General features: G+C 46.7%; 1 protein-coding gene across 1 annotated transcript in view; it reads left to right on the forward strand.

Annotated features, from left to right (window-relative positions):
• The window catches only part of PATJ (PATJ crumbs cell polarity complex component), a 254,691-nt gene that overhangs the window by 99,728 nt on the left and 136,571 nt on the right, over positions 1–18,392 (forward strand). The window contains 4 exon segments of the mRNA XM_038752385.1: positions 3,924–4,133; positions 5,113–5,232; positions 8,925–9,281; positions 12,390–12,504. Of these exon segments, the coding sequence (XP_038608313.1) occupies positions 3,924–4,133; positions 5,113–5,232; positions 8,925–9,281; positions 12,390–12,504 (802 nt within the window).

Raw genomic sequence — 18,392 nt, forward strand, 5'->3', positions numbered from 1 at the left:
ATAAATATGAACGGATGAAGCTGTGGAAGCAGCGTGGCTCAGTGGAAAGAGCCCGGGCTTGGGAGTCGGAGGTCATGGGTTCGAATCCCGGCTCCACCCGTTATCAGCTGTGTGATTTGGGGCAAGCCGGAGGTCATGGGTTCAAATCCAATTGTCAGCTGTGTGACTTGGGGCAAGTCGCTTCACTTCTTCGGGCCTCAGTTACCTCCTCTGGAAAATGGGGATTAAAGATTGTGAGCCCCTCCCCGTGGGACGACCTGATCGCCTTTGATTCACTCGTTCATTCAGTCGTATTTATTGAGCGCTTAGTGTGTGCAGAGCACTGGACTAAGCGCTTGGGGAGTCCAAGTTGGCAACATATAGAGACAGTCCCTACCCAACAGCAGGCTCACCGTCTAGAAGGGGGAGACGGACAACAAAACAAAGCATGTGAACACCTTGTCACCTCCCCAGTGCTTAGAACAGTGCTTTGCACATAGTAAGCGCTTAATAAATGCCACCATTATTATTATTATTATTAATCAAAGCATTGATCGAGGAAATAAGTGCCACCATTATTATTATTATTATTATAATCAATCAATCAATTGTATTTATTGAGCGCTTACTGTGTGCAGAGCACTGTACTAAGCGCCTGGGAAGTCCAAGTTGGCAACATCTAGAGACAGTCCCTACCCAACAGTGGGCTCACAGTCTAAAAGGGGGAGAAAGAGAATAAAACCAAACATACTAACAAAATAAAATAAATGGAATAGATATGTACAAGTAAAATAAATAAAAAACTTGAATTTCTCATAGCCACCAATCAATCAATCGTATTTATTGAGCGCTTACTGTGTGCAGAGCACTGTACTAAGTGCTTGGGAAGTCCAAGGTGGCAACATACAGAGACAGTCCCTACCCAAAAGCGGGCTCACAGTCTAAAAGAGGGAGACAGACAACAAAACCAAACATACTAACAAAATAAATAGAATAGATATGTACAAGTAAAATAAATAAAAAACTTGAATTTCTCATAGCCACCAATCAATCAATTGTATTTATTGAGCGCTTACTGTGTGCAGAGCACTGTACTAAGCGCTTGGGAAGTACAAGTTGGCAACATATACAGTCCCTACCCAACAGTGGGCTCACAGTCTAAAAGGGGGAGACAGAGAACAAAATCAAATAAATGGAATAGATACGTATAAGTAAAATAAATAAAAAACTTGAATTTCTCATAGCCACCAATCAATCAATCGTATTTATTGAGTGCTTACTGTGTGCAGAGCACTGTACTAAGCACTTGGGAAGTACAAGTTGGCAGCATATAGAGACGGTCCCTACCCAACAGTGGGCTCACAGTCTAGAAGGGGGAGACAGAGAACAAAACCAAACATACTGACAAAATAAAATAAATAGAATAGATACGTACAAGTAAAATAAATAAAAAACTTGAATTTCTCATAGCCACCAATCAATCAATCGTATTTATTGAGCACTTACTGTGTGCAGAGCACTGTACTAAGCGCTTGGGAAGTACAAATTGGCAACATATAGAGACAGTCCCTACCCAACAGTGGGCTCACAGTCTAAAAGGGGGGAGACAGAGAACAAAACCGAACATACTAACAAAATAAAATAAATGGAATAGATATGTACAAGTAAAATAAATAAAAAACTTGAATTTCTCATAGCCACCAATCAATCAATCATATTTATTGAGCACTTACTGTGTGCAGAGCACTGTACTAAGCGCTTGGGAAGTACAAGTTGGCAACATCTAGAGACAGTCCCTATCCAACAGTGGGCTTACAGTCTAAAAGGGGGAGATAGAGAACAAAACCAAACCTACTAACAAAATAAAATTAATGGAATAGATATGTACAAGTAAAATAGAGTAATAAATATGTACAAACATATATACAGGTGCTGTGGGGAAGGGAAGGAGGTAGGATGGGGGGGATGGAGAGGGGGACGAGGGGGAGAGGAAGGAAGGGGCTCAGTGTGGGAAGGCCTCCTGGAGGAGGTGAGCTCTCAGTAGGGCCTTGAAGGGAGGAAGAGAGCGAGCTTGGCGGATGGGCAGAGGGATTGGGGGCATTCCAGGCCCGGGGGAGGACGTGGGCCGGGGGTCGATGGCGGGACGGGCGAGAACCACTCCAGGGTGGGATTAGAACCCCCAACCTCTGGCACTGTAGCCTGCCATCTCGCCTCCGTTTCAAAGCATCGATCAAGGATTTAACCGGGATCTGGCCCGTCCGGGTCAAAACCCCGCACGACGCTTATGAAACGGAGCCCGGGGCCCTGACCCCAGGAGATGAGAGCGGGCGGACGCGATTCGGTCATCGTCATCATCATCAATCGTATTTATTGAGCGCTTACTGTGTGCAGAGCACTGTACTAAGCGCTTTGGGAAGTACAAGTCTTTCCACAGAGCCACGCTGCTTCTCTAAGCACTTACTACTTACTTACTTATTAAGCACTTACTGTGCTTTGCTAAGCACTGGGTCGATAGAAGATAATCAGGTCGGACACGGTCCCCATCCCACTTGAGGGTCATAATGTAAGTAGGTGGGAGAAGGGGTTTTGAACCCCCAATTTACAGAAGAGGCAACTGAGGCACAGAGAAGTGGTTTACCTAAGGCCACGCAGCAGACGAGTGGCAGAGGCAAGGTTAGAACCCAGGTCCTCTGACTCTCGGACCCGAGCTCTTTTCACTAGGCTGTGCTGCTTCGCTCGGTTGATAGAGCACGAGCCTTTGAGTCACTTCCCAAGCGCTTAGTACAGTGCTCTGCACACAGTAAGCGCTCAATAAATATGATTGATTGATTGATTGATTTGAGTCAGGAGGACATGGGTTCTAATCTTGACTCTGCCACTCGTCTTCTATGTGGTCTTAGGTAAGCTGCTTCCCCTTTACCTCATCTGTAAAACGGGGATGAAGATTATCAGCCTGTCACTGACAAGGCCACTTGTCAGCTGTGTGACTTCGGGCGAGTCACTTAACTTCTCTGTGCCTCAGTTAGCCCACCTGTAAAACGGGGATTAAGACCGTGAGCCCCACATTCATTCATTCATCCATTCAATCGTATCTATCGAGCGCTTACTGTGTGCAGAGCACTGTACTAAGCGCTTGGGAAGTACACACTGCAGCCAACTCGATTTGCGTGCATGCACCCCAGCGCTTAGTACGGTGCCTGGCACTGTAGGCGCTTAACAAATACCATCATTATTACTATTATTATTATTATTGTTGTGGCCCCACGTCCCTTTAAGCATTATTTTGGTCATTTAAGAATTTGTCAGCCCCTTCCTTCCTCTCCCCCTCGTCCCCCTCTCCATCCCCCCCATCTTACCTCCTTCCCTTCCCCACAGCACCTGTATATATGGATATATGTTTGTACATATTTATTGCTCCATTTATTTATTTATTCTACTTGTACATATCTATTCTATTTATTTTATTTTGTTAGTACGTTTGGTTTTGTTCTCCGTCTCCCCCTTTTAGACTGTGAGCCCACTGTTGGGTAGGGACTGTCTCTAGATGTTGCCAATTTGTACTTCCCAAGCGCTTAGTACAGTGCTCTGCACATAGCAAGCGCTCAATAAATACGATTGATGATGATGATGATGATGGCACACAGTAAGTTCGTAAGAATACCGTCATCGTTATTATTCAGTCGGATTTATTGAGCGCTTACTGTGTGCAGAGCACTGTACTAAGCGCTTGGGAAGGACAAGTTGGCAGCGTATAGAGACCCAACAGTGGGCTTACTGTCACGTACCGGGGGGCCGTGTCTGAAGGTGGATGGAAGTCGGGCGAGAGGCTCCATCGGCCTCCCGTCGTCGGCGTCGGGAGGGGTCTCGGGGTTTTCCGAGACTTCTTGGGGGGCTTTTCCCGTTGCGACTTCTCCCCCGAACGTCTCCCGTGGTTCCCCTTCCAGGACCCCTTAGATCCGACCCGGACGGTCATCGTGATCCGCTCCTTGGTGGCCAACGGGGTAGCGGAGCGCGGCGGGCAGCTGCTGCCGGGAGACCGCCTGGTCTTCGTCAACGACGAGAGCCTGGACGGGGCCACTCTGGCCCGAGCCGTGGACGTGTTGAAAACCGTGGCCCCGGGCACCGTTCGCCTTGGCATCTGCAAGCCTCTGGTGGTAAGGGCCAGTTTGCGTGCCCGTTTTCCCTCCCGCCGTCTATTCAGTCGTCATTCGGTCGTATTTATTGAGCACTCGCGGTGTGCAGGGAACGGTGCCAAGCACTCCGGAGAGTACGAAATCTCAAAAATCTCCAGTGGCTCCCAATCAATCTGCGCATCAGGCAGAAACTCCTCACCCTGGGCTTCCAGGCTCTCCATCCCCTCGCCCCCTCCTACCTCACCTCCCTTCTCTCCTCCATCGCAGCCCGCACCCTCCACTCCTCCGCCGCTAATCTCCTCCCCGTACCTCGCTCTTGCCTGTCCCGCCATCGACCCCCGGCCCATGTCATCCCCCGGGCCTGGAATCATCATCATCAATCGTATTTATTGAGCGCTTACTATGTGCAGAGCACTGTACTAAGCACTTGGGAAGTACAAATTGGCAACATATAGAGACGGTCCCTACCCAGCAGTGGGCTGACAGTCTAAAAGGGGAATGCCCCCAATCCCTCTGCCCATCTGCCAAGCTAGCCCTCTTCCTCCCCTCAAGGCCCTACTGAGAGCTCACCTCCTCCAGGAGGCCTTCCCAGACTGAGCCCCTTCCTTCCTCTCCCCCTCATCCCCCTCTCATCCCCCTCACCTTACCTCCTTCCCTTCCCCACAGCACCTGTATATATGGATATATGTTTGTACATATTTATTACTCTATTTTACTTGTACATATCTATTCTATTGATTTTATTTTGTTAGTATGTTTGGTTTTGTTCTCTGTCTCCCCCTTCTAGACTGTGAGCCCACTGTTGGGTAGGGACTGTCTCTATATGTTGCCAACTTGTCCTTCCCAAGCGCTTAGTACAGTGCTCTGCACGCAGTAAGCGCTCAATAAATGCGACTGATTGATTGATTACAGCATAGCACTAAATAGACACATTCCCTGCCCACAGCGAGCTCATAGCTGTTGACCGCAAAAAGACGCTCACAACAGTCTGCCTTTCCAGGGAGAAGATCAAGAGGAAGGTAATTCCTCCGGGACTCCCTCCCACAGCATCGAAGAAAAGTCCCGATTCTCCGGACCCGTCAACAACATCAATTCGTCTGTGATCCTTGAGGCCCCGAAGGTATTCGATGGCTCTGTGTCTTGTTGGAATGGTTTCCAGTTAATAATAATGATGATGATGGCAATTATTAAGCGCTTACTATGTGCGAAGCACTATTCTAGACTGTGAGCCCACTGTTGGGTAGGAACCGTCTCTATACGTTGCCAACTTGTACTTCCCAAGCGCTTAGTACAGTGCTCTGCACACAGTAAGTGCTCAATAAATACGATTGATTCTAAATGCAGGGGAGGTTACAAGGTGATCAGGTTGTCCCACGCGGGGCTCACGGTCTTGATCCCCATTTTACAGATGAGGGAACTGAGGCCCGGAGAAGTGAAGTGACTTGCCCATAGTCACACAGCTGACGGCGGAGTCGGGATTGGAACCCATGACCTCCGACTCCAAAGCCCGGGCTCCTTCCACTGAGCCACGCTGCTTCTCAGTTAAGCCGAGGCTTTTCAACAGGGAGAAGAAGCCCATTTCTCAGTGGCGGTAGTAGTAGAAATCAGTGGTACCCCCTTTTCATAGTTGAGTTCTGAGTGGGATAAGGAACATTCTGGTTCCACACGCAATGGGCTCGGATAGCGAGGCCACGGATCAATCAATCGTATTTATTGAGCGCTTACTGTGTGCAGAGCACTGCGAAGTGCCTGTTTTTCCGGTCCGCTTCAACATCCGTTCACTGATTTAATATCATTCCCATTTTAGAGGTGAGGAAACCGAGGCCCCCGAAAGGTTCGGGAACTTCCCCCGTCTCAAACAGTAGGCCAGTGGCAGAGAGGGAGCCTCTCTCTCTCAGACCCGTGGCTTTCCACGCTGCGGAGTGTCCCATCAATCAGTCAATCGTATTTATTGAGCACTTACTCATCATCATCATCAATCGTATTTATTGAGCGCTTACTATGTGCAGAGCACTGTACTAAGCGCTCGGGAAGTCCAAGTTGGCAACATACAGAGACAGTCCCTACCCAACAGTGGGCTCACAGTCTAAAAGGGGGAGACAGAGAACAAAACCAAACATACTAACAAAATAAAATAAATAGAATAGATAGGTGCAAGTAGAATAAATAAGTAAATAAATAGGGCATGTAACAATTTATTCTAGGAAGGAGTAAAGAAGGCCGATTTTCTTTATTGCCCAAGGCTATCTGGGTTAGAGAGCTGAGGTGTGGGTGTGCAACTGTGTAAACTTGAATTTCTGTGTAATGGTTGCTCTTCTTTTGCAATTGTCGGTAGAATATATGGACCAGGGTGCTAAAAGATATGGAATCACCTCCAGGCAGATCTGTGGGATCCAAAATAACAACAATAATAATAATAATGGTATTTTTTAAGCGCTTACAATGTGTGAAGCACTGTCCTAAGCGCTGGAGGGATACAAGGTGATCAGGTTGCCCCACGTGGGGCTCACGGTTTTAATCCCCATTTGACAGATGAGGGAACTGAGGCACAGAGAAGTTAACTGGCTTGCCCAAGGTCACACAGCTGATGAGCGGCGGAGCCGGGATTCGAACTCATGACCATTGACTCCCAAGCCCGGGCTCTTTCCACTGAGCCACGCTGCTTCTCTTGTAACAATTATGGTACTTGTTAAGCACCAAGAACTGTTTTAAGCGCTGGGTGAGATACGAGGAAATCAGGTTGGACACAGTCCCTGTCCCACATTGGGCTCACATTTTTAATCCCCATATTACGGATGAGGTAACTGAGGCCCAGAGAAATGAAGCGACCTTCCCGAGGTCACACAGCAGGCATGTGGGGGTGCCGGGATTAGAACCCGGGTCCTTTTGAGAAGCAGCGTGGCTCAGTGGAAAAGAGCCCGGGCTTTGGAGTCAGAGGTCATGGGTTCAAATCCCGGCTCCGCCACCTGTCAGCTGTGTGACTTCGGGCAAGTCGCTTAACTTCTTTGTGCCTCAGTTCCCTCGTCTGTAAAATGGGGATGAAGACTGTGAGCCCCACGTGGGACAACCTCATGACCTTGTATCCCCCCAGCGCTTAGAACAGTGCTTTGCATATAGTAAGCGCTTAATAAATGCCATTATTGTTATAGACAACCTGGGAATACGGGGAGGGCTAACCGGTATGAGGGGGCTTCGTATATTAAAGGAATTTCTGCTATTTTCTTTTAGACTGTGAGCCCGCTGTTGGGTAGGGACCGTCTCTATATGTTGCCAACTTGTACTTCCCAAGCGCTTAGTACAGTGCTCTGCACACAGTAAACGCTCAATAAATGCGATTGATGATGATGATTTTGGCTCTCAGACCCGTGCTGTATCCATCTAACCAAGCCCTGTGCCTCGGTTCCCTCATCTGTAAAATGGGGGTTAAGACTTTGAGCCCAGTATGGGACAGGGGCTGTGTCCAACCCGATTACCTTGTTTCCACCCCAGTGCTTAGTACAGTGCCTGGCACAGAGTAAGCACGGACCGAATACCATCAGCGAGATTGCCACTTTGAGCAATAAAAATGATGATGATGGTACTTGTTAAGTGCTTATTCTGCATCAAGCACTGTTCTAAGCACTGGGATAGATTATTGCTATTACTATTATTTATCTCTAATTCTATTTATTTGCATTGATGTCTGTCTCCCCCCACCCCGAGACTGTGAGCTCATGTGCTCTGCACATAGAAAGCGCTCAATAAATACGATTGATGATGATTGTGGGCAGGAAATGTCACTGTTTATTGTTGTATTGTCCTTTTCCAAGCGCTTAGCACAGTGCTGTATTACTCTATTTATTTATTCTACTTGTACCTATCTATTCTATTTATTTTATTTTGTTAGTATGTTTGGTTTTGTTCTCTGTCTCCCCCTTTTAGACTGTGAGCCCACTGTGGGGTAGGGACCGTCTCTATATGTTGCCAACTTGGACTTCCCAAGCACTTAGTACAGTGCACTGCACATAGTAAGCGCTCAATAAATACGATTGATGATGATGATGATGATGCTGTGCACACAGTAAGCGCTCAATAAATACGATTGAATGAATGATAGAGCCAAGCTAATCAGGTTGGACACAGTCCCTGCCCCACACGGGGCTCAAAGTCTTAATCCCCATTTTCCAGATGAGGGAACTGAGGCCCAGAGAATAATAATAATAATAATAATAATAATAATAATAATAATAATGTAATAATGTTGGCATTTGTTAAGCGCTTACGATGTGCAAAGCACTGTTCTAAGTGCTTGGGGGGATACAAAGTGATCAGGTTGTCCCACGTGGGGCTCACAGTCTGAATCCCCATTTTCCAGATGAGGTGACCGAGGCTCAGAGAAGTGAAGTGACTTGCCCAAGGTCACGCAGCAGACATGTGGCAGGGCCGGGATTCGAACCCATGACCCCCTCGTCCCCCTCTCCATCCCCCCATCTTACCTCCTTCCCTTCCCCACAGCACCTGTATATATGTACATATGGTTGTACATATTTATTACTCTATTTATTTATTTATTTCACTTGTACATTTCTATCCTATTTATTTTATTTTGTTGGTATGTTTGGTTCTGTTCTCTGTCTCCCCCTTTTAGACTGTGAGCCCACCGTTGGGTAGGGACTGTCTCTATGTGTTGCCAATTTGTACTTCCCAAGCGCTTAGTACAGTGCTCCGCACATAGTAAGCGCTCAATAAATATGATTGATTGATTGATTGATTGACCTCTGACTCCAAAGCCGTTCAAGGTTTCATTCCCCACCGCGCCTTGTCTGTTTTCAGGGGTTTCGGGACGGTCCGTTCCTTGCGGAGGAACTGCCGGACGAGCCATTCCTGACTTTGGGGAGCTCATTCCAGATGCCGGAGACTGGGAGAGATTCCCCTACGGAGGCTTGGGAGATGCGCGAGTTTCTCCAGCCCTCGTTTGAGGAAGTCGGCGGGGAGAGGGAGATGCTTGTGGATGAGGAATATGACGTCTCCCAGCACTTCTTCCCAGATGTCGATCCCTACGCCTCTTCCCGGCCCACGGAGACCTCTTCCCACCCACGGGGAGGGGAATTCCGCTACGCCTCGCCGTGGTCGGCCCGCCCCGGCTCGGCCGAAATGGAAGAGACCGGATCCGCGCTGGGCGTGCACACAGTAAGCGCTTCATAAGCGCTTAGAACAGTGCTCTGCACATAGTAAGCGCTTCACAAATGCCATCATTATTATTACTATTATTGGTACATCCCGTTGACTCCTTGAGAGTGAACAGCGGAAAACCGCTGTAAAAGCAAATCAGTAAGCGCTCGATAATAATGGCATTTATTAAGCACTTATAATGCACTGTTCTAAGCCCTGGGGAGGTTACAATAATAATAATAATAATGGCATTTATTAAGCGTTTACAATGCGCAAAGCACTGTTCTAAGCGCTGGGGAGGTTACAAGGTGATCAGGTTGTCCCACGGGGGGCTCGCAGTCCTCATCCCCGTTTTCAATCAATAATCATAATAATAATGATGATGGCATTTGTTAAGCGCTTACTATGTGCAGAGCACTGTTCTAAGCGCTGGGGGGGGGGATACAAGGTGATCAAGTTGCCCCACGTGGGGCTCACAGTCAATCCCCATTTTACAGATGAGGTAACTGAGGCTCAGAGAAGTTGTGACACACACACAATCAGTCAATCAATCAGTCGTATTTATTGAGCGCTTACTGTGTGCAGAGCACTGTACCAAGCGCTTGGGAAGTCCAAGTTAGCAACATAGAGAGACAGTCCCTACCCAACAGTGGGCTCACAGTCTAGAAACAGTGGGGAACTGAGGCCCAGAGAAATGACTTGCCCAAAGTCACCCAGCTGACAATTGGCGGAGCCGGAATTTGAACCCATGACCTCTGACTCCAAAGCCCGGGCTCTTTCCACTGAGCCACGCTGCTTCTCTAAATCCCACTGATTGATTGATTGAGAGTGTGTGCCCGGGAACCCGAGCACCGCTCAAAAAGTGAATCAGTAAGTGCTCGATAAATCCCGTCGATCAATTCATTGATTGATTTTTTTTGTGTGTGTGTGTGTGTGTGTTTGGGCACCAGAGCATCGCTCTAAAAATGAATCAGTAAGGGCTCGATAAATAATAATAGTAATGATGGTATTTGTTACGCGCTTACTACGTGCCAAGCACTGTTCTAAGCGCTGGGGGGGATACGGGATAATCAGGTTGTCCAACGTGGGGCTCACAGTCTTAACCCCCATTTTCCAGATGAGGTAACTGAGGCACGGAGAAGTGAAGTGACTTGCCCAAAGTCACACAGCTGACAAGTGGCGGAGCCGGGATTAGAACCCATGACCTCTGACTCTTTCCACTGAGCCACGCGGTGAATGATTGCGTGTGTGTGTCCGGACACTAGAACGCTACTCTAAAAGCTAATCAGACAGTAGTTCCCATCCATGTGACGTGGCCTTGGATTCTCTTTTTCATAGTATCTGTTAAGTGTGCTCACTATGTGCCAGGCACTGTTTTAAACCCTGGGGTAATAATAATAATAATAATAATAATAATAATGATGGTATTTGTTAAGCGCTTACTCTGTGCAAAGCACTGTTCTAAGCGCTGGGGAAGTTACAAGGTGATCAGGTTGTCCCACGGGGGGGCTCGCAGTTTTAATCCCCATTTTACAGATGAGGGAACTGAGGCACGGAGAAGCGAAGTAACTTGCCCAAAGTCACACAGCTGACAGTTGGCAGAGCCAGGATTTGAACCCATGACCTCTGACTCTCTCCACTGAGCCATGCGGTGAATGATTGAGTGTGTGTGTCCGGACACCGGAGCGCTACTGTAAAAGCTAATCAGACAGTAGTTCCCATCCATGTGACGTGGCCTTGGATTCTCTTTTTCATAGTATCTGTTGAGTGGGCTCACTATGTGCCAGGGACTGTTTTAAGCCCTAGGGTAATAAATAATAATAATAATAATAATGATGGTATTTGTTAAGCGCTTACTCTGTGCAAAGCACTGTTCTAAGCGCTGGGGAAGTTACAAGATGATCAGGTTGTCCCACGGGGGGGCTCACAGTTTTAATCCCCATTTTACAGATGAGGGAACTGAGGCACGGAGAAGCAAAGTGACTTGCCCAAAGTCACACAGCTGACAGTTGGCAGAGCCGGGATTTGAACCCATGACCTCTGACTTCAAAGCCCGGGCTCTTTCCACTGAGCCACAATGCTGGGGTAGATACAAACTGATCAGGTTGGGCATAGTCCTTATCCCCCATGGGGCTCTCAGTTTCAATCCCCATTTTACAAATGAGGGAACTGAGACTCAGAGAAGTGAATCAGTCAGTCGTATTTATTGAGCGCTTACTGTGTGCAGAGCACTGTACTAAGCGCTTGGGAAGTACAAGTCGGCAACATATAGAGACAGTCCCTACCCAGCAGTGGGCTCACAGTCTAAAAGGGGGAGACAGAGAACAAAACCAAACATACTAACAAAATAAAATCAATAGAATAGATATGTACAAGCAAAATAAATAAATAAATAGAGTAATAAATATGTACAAACATATACATATATGCAGGTACAAACATATATACATATATACATTTACATATATATACACATATATACATATGTATATATGTATACATACATATATGCATGTGTATATGTATATATATACATATATACGTATGTGTATATATACATATATACATATGTGTATATATACATATATACATATATATGTATATATATGCATATATACATATATACTTTTAGACTGTGAGCCCACTGTTGGGCAGGGACTGTCTCTATATGTTGCCAATTTGTACTTCCCAAGCGCTTAGTACAGTGCTCTGCACACAGTAAGCGCTCAATAAATACGATTGATGGTATATGCAGGTACAAACATATATACATATATGCAGCGTATTGGTCGTATTGGACTTCCCCAAGCGCTTAGCACGGTGCTCTGCACACCGGAAACGCTTTATTAATACAATTGACTGAATGAATTGCTCTGCACACAATAAGCGCTCAGTAAATACGATTGAAATGGAAAACGCAGACGTGCGGCCGTGGTGAGATTTGACTGGCGCGCCGTGAATAGCGATGGATATTTTCCGGATTTCTGTATTTTTCCTCCTGGTCCTCTTGGGAAGGGAGGAGGGTTGGTACGTTTCTTCTACACGGGGGCAGGGGCGCGATGTTTTCCGGTGGGTTCAAATGGGTCGGGATTCCCCCGACGTAGCGGTGTTTATTCCTCTCTCAAGGACGGTGAAGACGGCAGCCCACTTCGACCCACTTCAGCCCAGGGCAGCAGGCCGCGGAGCCATTTGGATGATTTGGAGACGCCCAGCTCAGTCCCAGAAGTCCACCTGGATTTAGGTATGTGGCCCCTCATCCCTTCTCCTCTGCCAAAAAATTGAGACGCGAAGCTCCCAAGCGTCCGGTGTCATCACCGAGGTCTGAGGAAGTTTCCCTTCAGGAAGGACGTTTGAATGGGGCACGGGATTTTCATCCTTTTCTGATTCAATCAATCCATCAATCAATCAGATTTATTGAGTGCTTACTCATCATCAATCATATTTATTGAGCGCTTACTATGTGCAGAGCACTGTACTAAGCGCTTGGGAAGTACAAATTGGCAACATATAGAGACAGTCCCTACCCAGAGCGCTGGATGCGAAGCTCCCAGGCGTCCAGTATCATCACCGAGGTCTGAGGAAGTTTCCCTTCAGGAAGGATGTTTGAATGGGGCACGGGATTTTCATCCTTCTCTGATTCAATCAATCCATCAATCAATCAGTCAGATTTATTGAGCGCTTACTGTGTGCAAAGCGCTGGACGTGAATCTCCCAAGTGTCCGGTATCATCACCGAGGTCTGAGGAAGTTTCCCTTCAGGAAGAACGTTTGAATGGGGCACGGGATTTTCATCCTTCTCTGATTCAATCCATCCATCAATCAGTCGGCTTTATTGAGCGCTTACTGTGTGCAGAGCACTGGACGCGAAGCTCCCAAGCGTCCAGTATCGTCACCGAGGTCTGAGGAAGTTTCCCTTCAGGAAGGATGTTTGAATGTGGCACGGGATTTTCATCCTTCTCTGATCCAATCAATCCATCATTCAGTCAATCAATCGGATTTTTTGAGCGCTTACTGTGTGCAGAGCGCTGGACGCGAAGCTCCCAACCGTCCAGTATCATCCCTGAGGTCTGAGGAAGTTTTCCTTCAGGAAGGACATTTGAATGTGGCACAGGATTTTCATCCTTCTCTGATTCAATCAATCCATCAATCAATCAATCGGATTTATTGAGCGCTTACTGTGTGCAGAGCGCTGGACGCGAAGCTCCCAAGCGTCCAGTATCATCACCGAGGTCTGAGGAAGTTTCCCTTCAGGGAGGACGTTTGAATGGGGCACGGGATTTTCATCCTTCTCTGATTCAATCCATCCATCAATCAGTGTCGGATTTATTGAGCGCTTACTGTGTGCAGAGCACTGGACGCGAAGCTCCCAAGCGTCCAGTATCATCACTGAGGTCTGAGGAAGTTTCCCTTCAGGAAGGACGTTTGAATGTGGCACGGGATTTTCATCCTTCTCTGATTCAATCAATCCATCAATCAGTCGGATTTATTGAGCGCTTACTGTGTACAGAGCGCTGGACGCGAAGCTCCCAAGCGTCCAGTATCATCACCGAGGTCTGAGGAAGTTTCCCTTCAGGGAGGACGTTTGAATGTGGCACGGGATTTTCATCCTTCTCTGATTCAATCAATCCCTCAATCAATCAGTCGGATTTATTGAGCGCTTACTGTGTGCAGAGCACTGGACGCGTAGCTCCCAAGTGTCCAGTATCATCACCGAGGTCTGAGGAAGTTTCCCTCCAGGAAGGATGTTTGAATGTGGCACGGGATTTTCATCCTTCTCTGATCCAATCAATCTATCAATCAATCAATCAATCGGATTTTTTGAGCGCTTACTGTGTGCAGAGCGCTGGACACGAAGCTCCCAACCGTCCAGTATCATCCCTGAGGTCTGAGGAAGTTTTCCTTCAGGAAGGACTTTTGAATGTGGCACAGGATTTTCATCCTTCTCTGATTCAATCAATCCATCAATCAATCAATCGGATTTATTGAGCGCTTACTGTGTGCAGAGCGCTGGACGCGAAGCTCCCAACCGTCCAATATCATCCCTGAGGTCTGAGGAAGTTTTCCTTCAGGAAGGACGTTTGAATGTGGCACAGGATTTTCATCCTTCTCTGATTCAATCAATCCATCAATCAGTCGGATTTATTGAGCGCTTACTGTGTACAGAGCGCTGGACGCGAAGCTCCCAAGCGTCCAGTATCGTCACCGAGGTCTGAGGAAGTTTCCCTTCAGGGAGGACGTTTGAATGGGGCACAGGATTTTCATCCTTCTCTGATTCAATCAATCCCTCAATCAATCAGTCGGATTTATTGAGCGCTTACTGTGTGCAGAGCACTGGACGCGTAGCTCCCAAGTGTCCAGTATCATCACCGAGGTCTGAGGAAGTTTCCCTTCAGGAAGGATGTTTGAATGTGGCACAGGATTTTCATCCTTCTCTGATTGAATCCATCCATCAGTCAATCAGTCGGATTTACTGAGCGCTTACTGTGTGCAGAGCGCTGGACGCGAAGCTCCCAAGCGTCCAGTATCATCACCGAGGTCTGAGGAAGTTTCCCTTCAGGAAGGACGTTTGAATGGGGCATGGGATTTTCATCCTTCTCTGATTCAATCCATCCATCAATCAATCAGTCAGATTTATTGAGCGCTTACTGTGTGCAGGGGGCTGGACGCAAAGCTCCCAAGCGTCCAGTATCATCCCTGAGGTCTGAGGAAGTTTTCCTTCAGGAAGGACATTTGAATGTGGCACAGGATTTTCATCCTTCTCTGATTCAATCAATCCATCAATCAATCAGTCGGATTTATTGAGCGGTTACTGTGTGCAGAGCGCTGGACGCGAAGCTCCCAACCGTCCAGTATCATCCCTGAGGTCTGAGGAAGTTTTCCTTCAGGAAGGACATTTGAATGTGGCACAGGATTTTCATCCTTCTCTGATTCAATCAATCCATCAATCAATCAATCGGATTTATCGAGCGCTTACTGTGTGCAGAGTACTGTACTAAGCGCTTGGGAAGTACAATAATAATAATGGCATTTATTAAGCGCTTACTATGTGCAAATCACTGTTCTAAGCGCTGGGGAGGTTACAAGGTGATCAGGTTGTCCCACGGGGGGCTCACAGTCTTAATCCCCATTTCACAGATGAGGGAACTGAGGCCCAGAGAAGTGAAGTGACTTGCCCAAAGTCACACAGCTGACAAGTGGCGGAGCCGGGACTTGAACCGATGACCTCTGACTCCAAAGCCCGGGCTCTTTCCATTGAGCCACGCGCTTAGTACAGTGCTCTGCACACAGTAAGCGCTCAATAAATACGATTGAATAAATGAGTGAATGAATTGCCATCCGAGGCCTTCTCTCACTATGCTCCATTTCCTCTTTTCCCACTCCCTTCTGTGTCGCCCTTGCACTGGGTTTTATAATAATAATAATAATAATAATAATAATAATAATAACGATAACGATGGTATTTAAGCGCTTACTAAACGCCAGTCAGCTGTGTGACTTTGGGCAAGTCACTTCACTTCTCTGGGCCTCAGTTCCCTCATCTGTAAAATGGGGATTAATAATAATAATGGCATTTATTAAGCGCTTACTATGTGCATAGCACTGTTCTAAGCGCTGGGGAGGTTACAAGGTGATCAGGTTGTCCCACGGGGGGTTCACAGTCTTCATCCCCATTTTACAGATGAGGGAACTGAAACGGAGACTCATACTAATAATAATAATGGCATTTATTAAGCAGTAACTGTATGCCAAGTAACAGATTGGAACAGATTAAGACTGTGAGCCCCCCGTGGGACAACCTGATCACCTTGTAACCTCCCCAGTGCTTAGAACAGTGCTTTGCACATAGTAAGCGCTTAATAAATGCCATTATTATTATTATTATTACTAAACACTGGGGTGGAAACAAGCAAATTGGGTTGGACACAGTCCCTGTCCCAAGGCGGGGCTCACAGTTTCAATCCCCCTTTTACAGATGAGGGAACTGAGGCCCACAGAAGTGAAATAATAATAACAATAATAATAATAATAATAATAATAATAATAATGATTGTGTTGTTAAGCACTTACTGTGTGCAAAACACTGTATGTTCACTTCTTCACTGTAAGTGAAGAAGTCACTTCACTTCTCTGGGCCTCAGTTCCCTCATCTGTAAAATGGGGATGAAAGACTATGAGCCCCCCGTGGGACAACCTGATCACCTTGTATTCATTCATTCATTCAATCATTCAGTCATATTTATTGAGTGCTTACCGTGTGCAGAGCACTGTACTAAGCGCTTGGGAAGTACAAATTGGCAACATATAGAGACGGTCCCTACCCAACAACGGGCTCACAGTCTAGAAGGGGTTCCCCTGTATCCCCCGCAGCGCTTAGAACAGTGCTCGGCACATAGTAAGCGCTTAACAAATGCCATAATTATTATTCCAGCGCTTAGAACAGTGCTTCGCCCATAGTAAGCGCTTAACAAATACCTTAAAAAAAAAAAACCCAGCGCTTGCCCGGGCCTTAGGCAAATCACTTAGCTTCTCTGGGTCTCAGTTCCCTCATCTGTAAAATGGGGATTAAGACTGTGAGCCCCACGTGGGACAACCTGATCACCTTGTATCTACCCCAGCGCTTAGAACAGTGCTTGGCACATAGTAAGCGCTTAACAAATACCATTATTATTATCATTATTATTATTATTATTATTATTATCATTATTATTATTATTATTATTATGGGACAGGGACTGTATCCACCGTAATCAACTTATATCCCCTCCAGGTCTTAGAAAATTGCTTGACATGCTGTGCTTAACAAATACAAAGCAGCGTGGCTCAGTGGAAAGAGCCCGGGCTTTGGAGTCAGAGGTCATGGGTTCAAATCCCGGCTCCCCACTTGTCAGCTGTGTGACTTTGGGCAAGTCACTTCACTTCTCTGGGCCTCAGTTCCCTCATCTGTAAAACGGGGGTTAAGACTGTGAGCCCCACGTGGGACATGCTGATCACTTTGTAACCTCCCCAGCGCTTAGAACGGTGCTTTGCACAGAGTAAGCGCTCAATAAATGCCATCATTAAATACAAATAGTCCCGGCTCCGCCACTTGTCTGCTGTGAGACCTTAGGGCAAGTCACTTGACTTCTCTGTGCCTCAGTTACCTCATCTGTAAAATGGGGGTTAAGACTGTGAGCCCCACGTGGGACATGCTGATCACTTTGTAACCTCCCCACCGCTTAGAACGGTGCTTTGCACAGAGTAAGCGCTCAATAAATGCCATTATTAAATACAAATAGTCCCGGCTCCGCCACTTGTCTGCTGTGTGACCTTAGGGCAAGTCACTTGACTTCTCTGTGCCTTAGTTACCTCATCTGTAAAATGGGCCGTAAGACTATGAGCCCTAGGCGGGACAGGGACTGTGTCCAATCCGATTTGTGTGTATCCACCCCAGAGCTTAGTACAATGCCAGGCACATAGTAAACGCTTAAGAAATACAGTTAAAAAAAAAAAAAACAAAGCAAGAAAAGAAAGCCAAACAAACAAGAACCGTTTTTTCTGCTTTTTGGTCTTTTGGGTTTTCTTCCTCACTGTTGCTACAAAGCCCGCACTCTCGATTCAGAAGCGAATCTTGGATCGTGCATATTAGATACCTTTAGGGTCAATAGGAGAGATGTTTCACGGTATGGATGTGTAAAATATTAATACAGAGAGGCACGGTTTAAATATTCATGAAACATGTTTTGGGGACATATTATGAACTCAGTTTCTGTTTAGTGCTTTTGAAAGTTATAGTGGGATGGGGACGTTTTTTAGTTTTTAAGGCCGGATGTTCATTTGACCCGTGAACGCTTAAAAGACAAAAAGCAGGGTTTGTTGAACTTTACAGCCCCGAGAATCCAAGGAATACTAATGTTCCCAGTTCTCCTAGCGCACGCCGTTGTCCTCATTGGGTTCGTTCTCATCCCTGCAGCTCTCTCTTCCAACACCCAGTGGTTGTAATAGAACAATAATAGCAGTATTAGTTAAGCTCTTACTATGTGCCGGGCACTGTACTAAGCGCTGGGGTGAATAGAGGCAAATTGGTTGGACGTAGTCCCTGTCCCTCATGGGGCGCGCCGTCTTAATTGCCATTTTGTCCTCAGAGAAGCAT

This window comes from Tachyglossus aculeatus, chromosome 10 (genome assembly GCF_015852505.1).
Source record: "Tachyglossus aculeatus isolate mTacAcu1 chromosome 10, mTacAcu1.pri, whole genome shotgun sequence".
In the NCBI taxonomy this organism is placed as follows: domain Eukaryota; kingdom Metazoa; phylum Chordata; class Mammalia; order Monotremata; family Tachyglossidae; genus Tachyglossus; species Tachyglossus aculeatus.